Source organism: Carcharodon carcharias, chromosome 5 (genome assembly GCF_017639515.1).
Source record: "Carcharodon carcharias isolate sCarCar2 chromosome 5, sCarCar2.pri, whole genome shotgun sequence".
NCBI lineage: Eukaryota > Metazoa > Chordata > Chondrichthyes > Lamniformes > Lamnidae > Carcharodon > Carcharodon carcharias.
In genome coordinates, this window is record NC_054471.1 from 186,819,849 (window position 1) to 186,835,879 (window position 16,031).

Below are 16,031 nucleotides of genomic sequence, written 5' to 3' on the forward strand. Positions count from 1 at the left end.
TAGCCCTTTCCAAACACTCTGTCCTATTTTGTGTTCTGGAGACTTTAATAGCCTCTCCTGGGCTTTCCTTTCTTTTCAGTTTTTTTCATAATTTTCCATGAAGTTGAATCCACCCCCCCCCCCACACGCTAACCTGCTGCTTTGTTTCCCATTAGTCATACTTCTTGGAGTTTTACCCTTCTCTCCCCACCAACTTTCTAGTTTTAAGTCCTGTTGACCACTCTATTTACCCTTTATGCTAGAACATTGGTCCCAGATCGGTTCAGGTGGAGACCGTCCCAACGGTACAGATCCCCCCTGTTCCAATACTGATGCCAGTGCCCCACGAAATGGAGCCCCTCTTTCCCGCACCACTCCTTTAGCCATGTGTTTGCTTCCCATATTCTCGCGTCCCTATGCCAATTTGCATGTGGCTCGGGTAGTAATCTGGAGATTATAACCCTTGAGGACCTGTTCTTTAATTTAGTTTCTAGTTCCTGATAATCCCCAAACAGGTCCTCTTTCCTAGTCTTACCTATGTTATTTGTCCCGACGTGGACCACAACAACTGGATCCTCCCCCTCCCTCTCCAATATCCTTTCAAGCCGGTCAGAGATGTCCTTCAACCTGACACCGGGCAGGCAATATACCATGCGGGACTCTTGATCTGGCTTACAATGATGCTATCAATTCCCCTAATTATAGAATCCCCTACAACTACCACTTGTCTTTTTGCTCTCCCCTCTTGAATGGTCTCCTGTGCAAGGTGCCGTGGTCAGCTGGCTCATCCTCCCTACTGTTTCTCATTCACACAGGGAGCAAGTACCTCGTACTTGTTGGACAAGGTCAAGAGCTGAGGCTCCTCTGTTCCTGAACACAGGATCCCTCTACCTGCCTCACTTGTAGTCACGTCCTGCTGACCCTGACCACTGACCGAACTTGAGGTACTTAATCTACCGGTTGTGACCGCCTCCTGAAACAAAGCGTGCAGGTAACTCTCCCGCTCCCGGATGTACAGCAGCGTCTGAGCGTCAATTCTGAGCCGGAGTTCCTCCAGCAATCAACACTTGCTGCAGATGTGGTCACTGCGGCTCGCAATGGGATCTGCCAGCTCCCACATCATACAGCTACAGCACATCACCTGCCCGGCCATCTCGATTTAGATAATTAATTTATTAATTAGCTTTGCAGTTTTTCCAAATTTGGTGCAGATTTCCTACCAACCAATTAGATCACAGCTTTCCTGTGATGTCACTTTTTCAGTTTTGGCTTCAGTTACTCTGTGCCCCAAGGTCACTGCTCTGGTGCTCCTCCCTCTGAGTCTGCTCCCTGGAGACAAATTGTGCCGCTGCCTCTGCTAGGTGGCACAGGACATCCCCAGGGATGGTGATGCTGCTGTCTGGGACATTAACTGTAAGGTATGATTCTGTGAATATGACTATGTCAGGCTGTTGATTAACTAGTCTGTGAGATAGCTCTCCCTATTTTGGCACTAGCCCCCCCAGGTGCTAGTAAGGAGGACTTTGCAGGGTCGACAGGGCTGAGATTGCTGTTGTTGTTTCTGGTGCCTAGGTTGATGCCGGGTGGGCCGCCCAGTTTCATTCCTTTTTTGTGACTTTGTAGCGGTTTGTTACAACGGAGTGGCTTGCCAGGCCGTTTCAGTGGACTTTTTAATAGTCAACCGTATTGCTGTGGGTCTCGAGTCACGTGTAGGCCAGACCAGGTAAGGATGACAGGTTTCCTTCCCTAAAGGACATTAGTAAACCAGATGGGCTTTTACAACAATCGACAATGGTTTCATGGCCATCATTAGACTTTTAATTGCAGATTTTTATTGAATTCAAGTTCCACCATCTGCCGTGGCACGATTTGAACCCGGGTCCTCAGAGCATTACCCTGGGTTTCTAGATCACTAGTCCAGCAACTATACCACTATGCCATCACCTCCCCCCATTTGCTGCAACGCAAGATGAGGTAAAGTACCTAATGCCTATGTTTGGTTTATCCCCACAAGGCCTTTCCCTTCCTTGACTATCCTCCCTTGAATCCATGATGCCTGGGTGTGGCCTCTGGCCCTTTCTGACCTCTTCTTAGTCTATTGATGATGGTGTGGCCCTGGGCCTGGCTTCCTGTGTGTCCTGTGGAGTATGTGTGTGGAGGAGAACGGGAGGGGGAGTGAGTGTGAGAGAGAGATCCCTGAGACTGGGACTTACTTGCTCTGGTTGATGTGGAACACATACCCCCTCCCCCTCCCCCTCCTCCCTCCCTCTCCTCCCTCCCTAAAAACCTATCCACACACTGGGCCAGGGAAGGAGGAAAATTCAGGCTGAAAGGCAACCTGCTTATGACCCCCACTTATGAATTCTGTTGAGGCCAGCTTAGAGTGTGTGCAATCAGAGGTGAACACAAGATCAGTGTTGATTAAACCAAACTCCTTAGCTTGACCCCAGTCCCCTTCCTCTTCCCTGATGACCAGGACTTGGGGCCCAGTCTGTCTCTGTCTAGTCCCACTTCTTAATCGAAAAGGTAAAAATGGTTTTATTAGTTAGCTCTGCTGCTTGGCACTTTTTAATGGTCATTTTCATTAATTATTCAATTTTAAATGATCAATTTATTGCTTCAGCACTGATTTGCCTTTGCTCAGTAAGTTTTTTTTTCATATCTTAACTTTTTTTCTTGAAATTCATGTTTAATGTTGTGTCAAACAAGATCTCAGGCAGCTGCTGCTGGGTTTCTCACTGAAGGGAATGAGAGGCTCACAGGAAGTCTGTTTGATTGTTGGAGGGATGGCAAAAGAGGTTATTTTTGTTCCAGTAGAAACAGGAAGTGTTGAAAATGCGCAGCATGTCTGGTGGCATTGGTGTAGAGAGAAACAGAGGCCTGTAACCCTTCATCAAATTAATGCTGATGGTGGACCTGAAGCCCTGACTCTGTTTCTCTCTCCAAAGATGATGCCTGACCTGAATAATTCCAACATTACTTGTTTACATTTCAGATTTCCAGTATTTGCATTACTTTGCTCTTCTATTATATGCCCCATGCTGGGCATTTGTAAATGTGGTTAGTTATAATTTAAAGTGAGAAAATGTTTATCACTCAATGCGAAGTGTAATTTTTCTGTTAACAAAATCCCACTTGTCTGCATAGAGATAGCACATTATTGCAGGTGAATTGGTGGCTCCTGATTTACTGGAAGATTTTGCCATTTTTAAACTAAGAAGTGAAACCGGGAGTCATCTGCCAATTGAATATGTCACTTAGTTCAAGATATTCTCACCTGTACATAGGATTGTTGTTTTTGGTGCTTTTTGAGGTTCAGTCTTTTGGATGTTGCTGTCTGGATATTGCATAGGGCCAAAGCAGCAGAACTGGTTGCATAGTATTAACAACCAGGTTGTGTGTAATTGCCTGACAAGGCTGTGGTTGTAAAGCCTATTATACTGAAACTGGAGCTTTCGATGGGCTCTATAAATCAAGGCTTAGAGTACAAAAACCAAAAAGTTTTGCTAAATCTATATGAAAAATTCGACCCCACTGTGACTATGGTTCCCAACCCAATTGTGGGCACCTGAAGGCCTTGAGGGTGAGGGTCAAAGGTGGGTGAGGCGGTGGGGATGGTTGCGAGGTGGGAATAAGGGGCCCGGAAACTGGAGAAGCACCAAGGCACGTGATTTCTCTCTCTGTCCCTGTTTTATCAGCCCAAGCCTGAACGTTGCCCAGGTCTTGTTGCATGTGAACCAGGACTGTTTCAGTATTTGAAGAGTTGTGAATGGTACTGAATATTTTTGCAGTCATCAGCGATACGTCCCCACTTCTATCCTTATGATGGAGGGGAAGTCATTGATGAAACAGCTGAAGATGGTTGGACCTGGGACACTACCCTGAGGATGTCTTGCAGTGAGCAAATGCTGCATAGGTCAGTCACTCTCCCCTTATCTCTTGAGTTAGCTCTTTTGTCCATGTTTGGACCAAAGCTGGAACGAGGTCAAGAGTGGAGTGGTCCTGGCAGAACACAAACTGAGCAGGTCATTGCTGTGTAAGTGTTGCTTGATAGCACTGTCGACCACACCTCCCGTTTGCTAATAATTGAGAGTAGACTGATAGGGCAGTAATTGGCTGGATTAGATTTGTCCTGCTGTTTGTAGACAGGTCATTTCTGGGCAATTTTCCACACTGTCGGCTAGATGCCAATGTTGTAGCGGTACTGGAACAGCTTGGCTGGGGGTGTGGCTAGTTTTGGAGCACAAGTCTTCAGTACTGCTGCCAGGACTTTTGGAGGAGATGGAGATGTGCCACCTACTTGGCACCTCTGTCTGAACATACTTGCAAATGCTTCAGCCTTGCCTTTGCGCTATGTGATGGGCTTCCCCATTATTGAGGAAGGGCATATTTGTGGGACCACCTCTTCTGGTTAATTTTTCAATTGTCCGCCACCATTCATGACAGGATGTGGCAGGGTTGTAGAGCTTGGATCTGTTCAGTTGGTTGTGGGATATCTTAGCTCTTGCGTGCTGCTTAGTATAAACATGATCCTGTGTTGTAGCTCCACTAGGTTGACTTACTCAGACTTAGCTCCCGCATCTAGAGACGCATAAGGCAGGCAAGGCATTCCATTCTCCTGTCCACTGCCAATGTTCTTGTGTCACTCCAGCGTCTTTTGACCAGCTGGAGATCTCTACTGATTACCTGGTTAATGCCTCATTTTTAGCTGTGCCTGGTGCTGTTCCTGGCATACTTTCCTGCACTGTTCATGGAACAAGTTGGATCCCTTGGGTTGGTATAGCCTTTGCTGTAGTCATTGTGCTCAGACGTTCCTTGATATCACATGGAATGAATTGAATTGGCTGAAGACTGGCAACTTGTGATGGTGGAGACTGCAGGAGGAGGCCGAGATGGATCATTCACTTGGTATTTCTGGCTGAGGATGGTTGCAAACACTTGCAATACCCCCCAAAAAAAATTTTGCGTGCTGAAAAATAGAGCCTAAATTTATTCATTGATGAACACCTTTACAGCAGTGTTGTCCAGCTAAAATTGCTGACTAGCCACAGCTGAGACTATGGTTGTTTTTATTAATTCAGGGGATGTGGGCTTCACTGGCTGGGCCAGCATTTATTGCCTGTCCCTAGTTGCCCTCAAGGAGGTGATGCTGAGTTGCCTTCTTGAACTGATGCAGTCCATGTGGTGTAGCTATACTCATAGCTGTTAGGAAGGGCGTTCCCAGATTTTGACCCAGCGGCATTGAAAGGATGGTGAGTGACTTGGGGAACTTGCAGGTGGTGGTGCTTCCATCAGTCTGCTACCCTTGTCCTTCTAGATGGCAGTGGTCGTGGGTTTGGAAGGTGCTGTCTAAGGAGTCTTGGTGAATTTCTGTGGTGCATCTTGTAGATGACACACTGTTACTGTGCATTGGTGGTGGAGGGAGTGAATGTTTATGGATGTAGTGCCTGTCAAGCTTTTTGAGTGTGTGGAAGCTGCACTCATCCAGGCAATTGGGAAGTATTCCATCACACTCATGACTTGTGCCTTGTATTTGGTGAACAGGCTTTGGGGAGTTAGGAGGTGCGTTACTCTTCACAGGATTCCTAGCCTCTGACCTCTTGTAGCCACAGTATTTGTATGGCTAGTCCAGTCCAGTTTCTGGTCAGTGGTAACCCCCAGGATGTTGATAGTGGAAGATTCAGTGTTGGTAATGCCAACAATGGTGACATTGTTTTAGCCACATGTACAAATTTTAATCAAAATTGCTTCTATCACAAGACAGATTTCATGTCTGCACATGTGTGCGCGTGTATTACTCACACACACACACACACATATATATAAAATTTATATATGTACATATATATTCACGTAACAAATATCTATACTGTCATTCAGGAACCAAGAAAGTAAAGCATTCATAGTAAGCAATACACAATTACACGCACAGCTTTTTCTCTTAGCAACAAAAAGGAAAACATTTAAATTGAAATTCATTATGTGAATATGATACGAGTGTAGATTTTACCCTGGAAGAGTGCCTGTACTTCTAGTGTCTTAGTGGGAGTCAAGAAATTCACCCCAGAGAGTAGTAAGTTTAAGGGGAAAAACTCATCAGTTCGGTTTTGCCTTTCCTGCCTCCTGGTGCCCAATTCAAGTAGCACTCATTGACACCTGGGAGAATGTTGTCTTTTCTGTCTGCTATAGGAGTTGAATATCTTGTTGAGACTTGAAGCATATGGGACACAAAAAGGTAGAGGATGGCATTCTCTTTTGAAAAAATATTCATAATGTTAGTTTGCAACTTATCACTGTGTTCAGTAAGTAATGGCTTTGAAATTGAAACTAATCCTGTTAGAAAATAATTAATCAAAATGGACAGTTTTAAGTTTTCATAAAACGATGATAATGGTGCAAAAACCGTGCCAGTTCAATGAGTTTTGCAGCCATCATATAGGTTTGTAGCAAACCATCCCAGTTGATATATCATGAATGCTGAGATCAACATCAAATGAAGTGTTGGATGCTTTTCAACCAACATGTGGTTACCAATTTGTTTCTACGTAAAAAGTGTTTTTTTTTTGTTTGCCTATTTAATGTTGTCATTAATTTACTGTTTCTTTACTTTTAGCTTTTACCTGCTAAGAAATTCTGGGAATCAGATGATTCAGCTAAAGAAGGCCAAAAAGGGATATTCTTGGGAGATGAGTGGAGGGACACTGCATGGGGAGCATCTCGTAAGTGTCTTTTAAATCAATAACATTTACTTCTTTGAAGGAAACATTTTCACATCCTTAACTGTAGAAATCTAGGATAGAAAACCAAAAGTGTACCTCAGTATGGGTACATTTGCTTAGTGTCCACATGTTTACAATTTAAGGAGAGCATAATTCTGCTCAGCTAAAACCCAAATCATGAATTATCTAGGGTAAAGATGTATTATACACAAACAGCTGAAAAATAATGAATTTTGCCTGGAGTATATTCTGTGCTTTATGATGAAACTAGTCCAGTCAGTTTCAAGATTGCTGCTCAAGTTGCAAATATATAATTACTGTTGTATTTACAGTTGTTCCAGAATAACATTTGCAAGGACAGTTTTTTTTTTATTCATTCATGGGATATGGGCCTTGCTGGCTAGGCCAACATTTATTGCCCATCCCTAATTGCCCTTGTTCAGAGGGCATTTAAGAGTCAACCACATTGCTGTGGGTCTGGAGTCACATGTAGGCCAGACCAGATAAGGACAGATTTCCTTCCCTAAAAGACATTAGTGCACTAGATGGGCTTTTCCGGCAATCAGCATTGGTTTCATGGTTGTCATAAGACTTTTAATTCCAGATTTTTATTGAATTCAAATATCATCTGCTCTGGTGGGATTTGAAGCTGGGTCCCCAGAGCATTATCTCAGGCCTCTGAATATGAGTCAGCGACAATACCACCACCTCCCCAATAGGCTCTTTGCCTATTTAATGTTGTTGTCATTAATTTACTGTTTCTTTTCTTTTATCTTTTACCTGCTAAGAAATTCTGGGAATTTCTGGTCTCCTGACAATCTCTGTACCTTTCTGATCGCAGTACTTGAGAATCATAAGTGAACTTAAGAGTAAAATCGGTTAATTTGCAAATCTTTGGACATTTGATCAATTGGCATCCATTTGAAAGTAATGTGTAACTGGATCCAAAAATTTACAGTTATTTCACTGCCCCCCCCCCCCAAGGGATTTGCACTTAAACACTATGTATATTAAGAAACTAATAAAATTAAAAGTTTCTGTCATTACAATGAAATTACATTCCCCATATTGATTGCTATGTTGGATAAATATAAGATCAACCCTTTCTCATGAAAATCTTAATGCTACAATCCACCTGAAATAAACATCAAAGTTAATGTTAAAAATACAAATCACAGTAGTGCCTCGTACCCATTTTAAAAAACCTAATAGTTAAATCTTAAGCATATATTCAGTACTAAAAAACAAATGGAATCTTTTCATAGTCTGAAAGATTAAACAATTTGCAAGCTTGTACAGAATATTTGTATCCTTCCCTTTAATACTTATTTACTATTAGTGCACAACATACTTTGTATATTACTTGTACTCTGAGCCATGATGTATATTAGTACTCTGAGTCATGATGTAACAGTACCAGAGATATTCCAAGGACTGTTTTCTCCTGTGCTCATGTTTGGAGGAAAACTATTATGCAAGTCTAAAGAGGCAGTTTTATCTATCTGAACTTGCGAACTGCCAGTTTTTTTTTCCAGAAAATCTCGATTTGAATGAGCTTAAATTACTGCAGTTAGAGTCTCTGTGTTTTACTAGTTGCGTATTATCTGGAATTGTTTAAGCTAATTTGGAAGCTACAGCTAATGTAGAAGGTTTGATTTTTGTGTTTGTTACAAATAATTAGGCAATTCTAACCGAATGTCTTTGATTTACTTTAAAGGAGATGCAGATTTTTCTTTTACAATGTTATTTTAATCATTTTTTCATACTTCATAGACATGACACAACCCCATAGAACTAAAAATGAGCTTTATCATGCCTATTCATAATCAAAAGTGTGTGTATGTATCAGATAAGGGATTGTCAGTTTATGTATAAGCTATTACAAAAAATATTCAGAACTTGCATTGGAGCAGATTTGATTCCACTGGGGTATAATTAGCATAACGTGGGAACATTTCCAAAAATAATGAAAACTAGGGGCTGGCACAAAACCAGGTAACTAATCAAAGAGTAAGTCAATCCAGTTTTGCATTGCTGTAAATTTTTGGAAGAGTATCTTTTGAGACTGGATAGCATGTGAGCCAGGATACAGCCTGGTCACACTTAGGACAGGGTTGAATTTAGTACAAACTGATGGGATAAGTGTCGTCATATTAGTGGTAGCCATCTATTAAGTTAACATGGAAAGCTTTGTTTAAAAATGCCACTATTGTGCAGCACAAAATAACTTGCAAGTAGAAGTATAAATATTTTGAGAGTTGCCATCCTGAGAAATAGGAATACATTTTACTTTTTAAGGGTTAGGGAGGGAGGAGGAGAAGAAATGTGTGTTCTGAGAACATAATTCTGCTGGCATGTGCTTTACTAAGCTGACATTGGGTGCTCAAAATGGACAACAATCCTTGTTTCTGTTGTCCTCTGTCACTCCTTCCCACCCCACCTTGCTGTGCCAAAAAAAACTATTTTGTGTTCATTTGTGCTCTCTCTCCTCTTCCCTCTCCCTCTGCATCTCCCTCTCCCTCAGCCCCCACGCCCCTCTCCGCCCCACCTTATAAAACAGGGGACCTACTCTGATGAAAGACCTATACATTTGATCTTATTCCACAATGACATGCTCACAGTCTGCCTTTTACAGCACCTGATTCATAACTGCTAAAGCACGGTTCCTGGCACACTGTCCTTTTAGAGAAGTACTTCCTTATGTCCATTCTGGGTTTTCCTTTTCCAATCTTGAATCTGTACTACCTTGTTGGGAATATTGGTTAAGTTTACTTTCTCAATCCTGTCAGCAATCTTCAGCACACCTGTGTTATGGCACAGCCAATGGTAAATGCTGAGCTACTCAAAACCCAAAGGGAAATTTGAAACAATTGCCACAACCGTTTTGTAATTTGTATATATTTCAAGATGTTTGCCTTGAATTCAGTAGAAATAAGATCACTAAGTCTTATAGGTTTCTTACAAAACTAAGTTAAACCTTTTATTAATAGAAAAAATGATTTTAAGCACATACATAGATCTACAAATTACTACTACGATAACTTCTAAAACTCCTAATTACTCAACCCCAGTTACTCCTCCGTTAAGGCAACAGTGAGATGCAGATTCTAAAAGACCCAGGAAAAGTAACACACAATACCCTGAACAGTCGAATTCAAAGTGAGTTTTTCTCAACTTCAATTCCTTGGAGACAGCAGCTTAAGGCTTAGATGCTGGATTCTTTTCACACTTGTTAGATCTTAGAATGCCTTCCCTTGCACACAGCCTTCTCTCCTTTATACATATTTTCCCCTTTGAATGCAAATTCCCATTGTTTCACTATGTCTTTGGACTTTACCTCTCTAATAAAATTTATCATGGTACTAATTTTGTCAGTAACCTTTGAGAAAAATAAACACACTGTTTCTTAACTTTGCCTGGCTGTGTGCAACATTTCACCCCCTGTTTTGAATTCAAGCAAGTCTGGTTAATTTAAAAATGCAAGTGTTCTATTTATACCTTTGTTATCTACTTAAGATTTCAAACCTAGCTTATCTTCTGTTACATCAAAACCTTCAGACTAGCTGCCTTTAATTCAATTAAGCCCCACACGCGCGTGCACACACGCAGACCCATAGCCACAGACCCCACTATTACTCAATTTTCGTGATGTTATTGGAATTTATTGTAAAGTAATTATATCTTCCAGGCACCTGTAGGATCACTTTTTAACAGTGTTACCTCTAAACTGTGTTTGTGCGTGGCAGCACAACCATCCAGAATCTATCGTGCAGGGAATAAGCAGGATGCATAGAGCAAAGAGAAATTTGAGGAAATATTGCTCTTGTGACGTCTGTCTTTGAAAACCAGAGTCATTCTCCTTTTGATATTTCAACACAGCCTTGTAATCCAATTTTAAATTAGAATAGTTACCTAAAACTTATTGCAACATGAGAAAAAGCCACCAGTCCCTTATGCGCATTACCTAGCCTGAAGCTCCAAAGGAGAGATATTTTTTTAAATTATGCTGTGCTAATTTAGACAGCTTTTACTCTTAAAATTTCACTAGATTCTTAGTTGCCAGATATTCAAAAGACATACGAGCATATGAAGTAGGAGTAGGCCATCCTGGCCTGCTCTGCCTTTTGATATGATCATGGCTGAGCTGATTGTGTCCTCAATTCTACTTTCCTGTCCACTCCCATAATCTTTGACTTCCTTGTTAATCAAAAATCTATCTAACTCTGCCTTAAAAATATTCAATGGCCCAGTCTCCACTGCTCTCTGGGGAAGAGAATTCCACATTCTAACAACCATCGGAAAGAATTTCTCCTCATCTCCATCTTAAATGGGAGACCCCTTATTTTTAAACTGTGTCCCTTAATCCAAGTCTGCCTGATAAGGGGAAACATTCTTTCAGCAATTACCCTGTCAAGTCCCCTCAGGATCTTATATGTTTCAATAAGATCACCTCTCATTCTGCTAAACTCCAATGGTTACAGGCCCAATCTGTCCATCCTTTTCTCATAAAATAACCCTTCATCCCAGGAATCAATTGAGTGAACCTTCTCTGAACTGCAAATGCAGTTATATCCTTCAATGAATAAGGAGACCAAAACTGTACACAGTACTCACAACATGAGACACTGTACAACTGTAGCAAAACTTCCCTACTTTTATATTCCATTCCACTTGCAATAAATGACAACATCCCATTTGTCTTCCTAGTCACTTACTGTACCTGCATACTAAGATTTTGTGATTCATGCACCAGGATAACTAGATCCCTCTGTACCACATAGTTCTGCACCTGTCTCCATTTAAATAATATACTGGTTTTCTATTCTTCCTTCCAAAGTGGACAAGTTCACATTTCCTATGTTATTATAAATACTGTGTTTATAAAATACTGTATAACAGGTGATAGAAATTTTATAAAGCTAAAAAGATCCCCGTTCTCATACAATCTGTAATATTAATTTATGGCGGGATCTGAATTTACAGGGAACTTACAGGACCTTGAGGGAAGAAAAACTCAGGTTGAGTATTTTTTTGTTCAATATATTTTGGAGCAGCTCCATTCATTGCTTCAGGCTTGGCTTTCGTCCTTTAATTTTCTGTGGTGGTGGTGCCTGCCAGTTCTTTGCTCGTGAGCTAGAGTGGCAATAAACCTAATTTTAATCTTCAGGATGTGTGCCGCTGTAATAATTATGTGCACAGCAGTTGATGGATTGTTGGGTTGTTGTGTAGGCACACAGCTTAGAGGAAAATAAAAGCAAAATACTGCGGAAGTTGGAAATCTAGAACAAAAACAAAAATACCTGGAAAAACTCAGCAGGCCTGACAGCATCTGCGGAGAGGGACATAATTAGCGTTTCGAGTCCATATGACTCTTCATCAGAACTAAGGGAAAATAGAAGAGAGGTGAAATATAAACTGGTTTAAGAGGGCTGGGGGGGGGGGCGCGGTGGGACAGGTAGAGTTGGATAGAGGGCCATTGATAGGTGGAGATTGCCAAAAGGTGTTGACGGTGGTGATATTAGCTAAGAAATGTGATAATGGGGACATTAAGGGTAGAAAGCAGGACGAGCAAGGGACAGATAGCCCTAGTGGGGGTGGGATGGCGGGGGGGATCGAAATAGGCCAAAAGGTCAAGATTAAACAATGGATGGAAATACATTTAAAAATAATGGAAATAGGTGGGAAAAGAAAAATCTATATACATTATTGGAAAAAGGGGGATCGGAAAGGGGGTGGGGATAGAGGAGAGAGTTCATGATCTAAAGTTGTTGAACTCAGTATCAGTCCGGAAGGCTGTAAGGTACCTAGTCAGAAGATGAGGTGCTGTTCCTCCAGTTTGTTATGAGCTTCACTGGAACATTGCAGCATGTCAAGGACGGACATGAGAGCAGGGTGGAGTGTTGAAATGGCAAGCGACAGGGAGTTCTGTTTCATGCTTGCAGACAAACCTAAGGTGTTCTGCAAAGCAGTCACCCAGCCTGCGTTTGGTCTCTCCAATGTAGAGGAAACTGCATTGGGAGCAGCGAATGCAGTAGACTAAATTGAGGGAAGTGCATGTGAAATGCTGCTTCACTTGAAAGGAATGTTTGGACCCTTGGACAGTGAGGAAGGGGGAAGTAAAAGGGCAGGTAAAAGTAAAAGTTGCACCTTCTGTGGTTGCATGGGAAGGTGCCATGGGAGGGGATTGAGGTGTAGGGGGTGATGGAGGAGTGGACCAGGGTGTCCCGGAAGGAATGATCCCTGTGGAGGGAAGATGTGTTTGGTGGTGGCATCATGATGGAGTTGGCGGAAATGGTGGAGGATGATCCTTTGAATGCAGAGGCTGGTGGGGTGACAAAGGGGACCCTATCATGATTCTGGGAGGGAGGGGAACGTGTGAGGGCGGATGCGCGGGAGATGGGCCAGACACGGTTGAGGGCCCTGTCAACCACTGTTATAGAGGAAACATTGCGCTGCAGTTTTTGAAACTTCTTTCTTAAAGCACTTTACATTTCTAACTCCCTTCTCTTTCAATAGCTTCATGAAAATTTGTATCTTTAGTTACACTTTTGTCTGCCTTCTGAACTTTACTACTGTATTACTTGGTATTCTGTTAAGCGCCATGAGATATTTTGAAATTTAAAGGCATAGTGTAGCTGAAAGTTGTAGTAAATATCTAGGCATTTCAATTTTGTGAAATATTTTACAGCCTATGAATTCACACAAAGTAAAAATTTTTAGGAATTTATTTTCAATAAATCTCTGTTTCTCAGAATAAGCATGGAATGTGAAAAACCAATTTGGAACATCAGGCTTGCTCCTTTCATAAATATGCACTATTTACCCTAAATGGATTCAACTTCCTCTTCATTTAATTTCTTGAAGGAAAGCTCTGCATATCTACTCAGTCTACAAAGGTATTTGAGCTGGAATTCCAGAACATTAATTATTTCCCTCATCTTGTCTTTCTCTTGGGAAGCAATAATAGAATTCTGGAATAATAAAGGATTGCACTCAAATTTCTAGCTTTTCTTTCTTGATGACTTTCAAAGCTTGATGACTTCTGATCCTTCTGGTTCTCTTGCAGAATTGTAGCATTTGTATACTTACACCCTTTAGTGTACCTGGCCTCCATGAATATTGTTGATCCTTCATCCATCTCTTCCATCACACTATACAGAACACACAGTGCTGTGTGATCATCTCCGTCCACTTATCCTTTCACGGTCACCTTCTATCTCATTTTCACCAAAAATATTTATCCAGATCCATTTTTTTCCTCTTTTGCTGCTCTAAATAAAGAAAAATACCTCCATCTTGTTTTGTACTCTTAGTTCAAGTTAATAAGGTGCTAGCATCTATATTATCCATCCCTCTTGGGATCAAGACCTACATCGATCCTTTGTAAACAATGCTAGTTTCTTGTAGAAATAAATCCATGAATTAATTTCATTGTTCTGTTCCAGCAAACACAAATTAAAAATTTTGCCTAATGTTTAAATTTATTGTTACCCAGACCACACTGTGTCACAGCCCATCATGGTTCAGAGAAGACCTGGTCAAAGTTTTCATGGAAACAATGAAGTCAGCTCTGTTTTGTCTCCTCGTTCAGAAAGCGGTGGTCTAGGAGTAAGCATGGTGGAGTATGTCTTAAGATCTTCACCTGGGGATAAACTGGATGCTCGTTTTAGAAAAGGACCATTTGTAAGTAACCATCTTGCAATTAATTTGGTTTGTGTGAATTTATGTTTATTGTAAGATTAATTTTAATGGTCTAATTGTCAAACTTCAGCTTATTAAATCTGACCTGTAATTTTGAATAGTGGTTTTCCTTCATTCCTGAGCCACAGCTTACATTTTGTATTGCATTTGGGGAAGTAAACTGATGTGAATTGTTAATATGCTAAGTTTTATATGTAGGTATCTAAAGCGTACTGGAGATTGTCGTCAAAGCATTGTGAATAAGCAAGCAAATATACAAGTGCTTGTAGATACCGTGGTGCTTTATCCACCCTCTTAACTCTCCGGCCTCTCTGCATTATTAGTCATCCTCCTCCACTTTGCTGTTCAGCTCAGTGGAGTTGCATTTGATGGTTCCATTCCTACCTATCTAAAACATTCACTTCCTTAATCTACATTATCACTGCTAGAGTCACTCAGTGATCTATTCTCTGCCTTTTCATCCATATGCTGCTCTTTAATGATGCCATTTTCTGGCCTACGACCTAATGGCATCCAGCTCTCAAGCACCTCCCTCGATTGCTTTGGTGCTGTTCGGCTGCTTGCCCAACAGTCTGTCTTGTATGAGTCATAACTTCTTTCAGATCAACTTTGGAAAAATTGAAACCATCATCTTTAGTTCGCATAACAAATTTTCCTCCATAACTACTAATTTGGATATCCGCTCCAATCACTCTGGCAGCCTGAACTCATTTGTTTTCAACCTTGTATTATTCAACTGAGTTTCAGACTTCTTGTCCTTTTGACAAATACCAGTTAATTCCACTGCAGCATTGCTAGCCTTAGCCCCTCCACTGCTAAATAATGAGTCCTTCTCACCTCCAGACTTGAGTACTTGAAAGATCTCCTTGCAAGCCTGGCATTTTTCATCCTTTTATACATGTCAAGTTTTGCTGCATTTTTTCTGCCCTGCACTGAGGCCCGTTTGCTAGTCTTCTCTGACCTTCCCAAATTTCATTGGCTCCCTGTACCCCAGTGCCTTCAGCTTAATTTAAAATTACTGTTCTAACTTCTAATTCCCTTCATGGCCTACTATATTTTGGAAACCATTAACAGCCCTACATTCCCTTTCTCCTCCTACCAAACACACTGCTTTATTTAATCTGACCTTCTGTTACCTAAACCCCACCACTGTTGGCAAATCATAGTTGCATTAAACCCTGTCTTGACGCAAATCTCATTAATATTTTTAAAAATTAAACTGTTAAAGAATTATTTTTACTTTTTATACTTTAAGCAGTACATTCTGATGGTACTGGAAATCTTAATAGTGTAACTATGGGCTGAACCTATAGGTAGCGCCCAGCCTGACACCAAAATGATAGAATGAGATTCCCCAAAGGAGGTCTGCTTTGCTCCAGAATCAGGTTGGGCTGAAACACGAGATATATATTACACCAGGTCAGCATCATCTCTTGATGTCATGTAAAAATGACATAGATGCTTTGATCCAGGCTGTGCAGCTGTTTATCCTTCATATAAACAGTTGTCTTAACCACCGGTGCCTGCTCTGCTCCCATATACCTTTATTCCGCTAAGCTTCAATCACGGATCCAACCTGTTCTTAAATATTGACATGGGGTAGATTTTATGGCCTCATTGTGGTGGGGCTGG

At 41.3% G+C, this 16,031-nt stretch overlaps 1 protein-coding gene across 16 annotated transcripts in view; it reads left to right on the forward strand.

The window, feature by feature from the left end:
• The window catches only part of LOC121277910 (pumilio homolog 2), a 126,505-nt gene that overhangs the window by 40,672 nt on the left and 69,802 nt on the right, over window positions 1-16,031 (forward strand). For all 16 annotated transcript variants that reach the window (XM_041187737.1, XM_041187739.1, XM_041187738.1 and 13 more), the window contains 2 exons: window positions 6,593-6,698; window positions 14,194-14,381. In XM_041187737.1, the coding sequence (XP_041043671.1) occupies window positions 6,593-6,698; window positions 14,194-14,381 (294 nt within the window). The remainder of the gene's footprint in view (window positions 1-6,592; window positions 6,699-14,193; window positions 14,382-16,031) is intronic.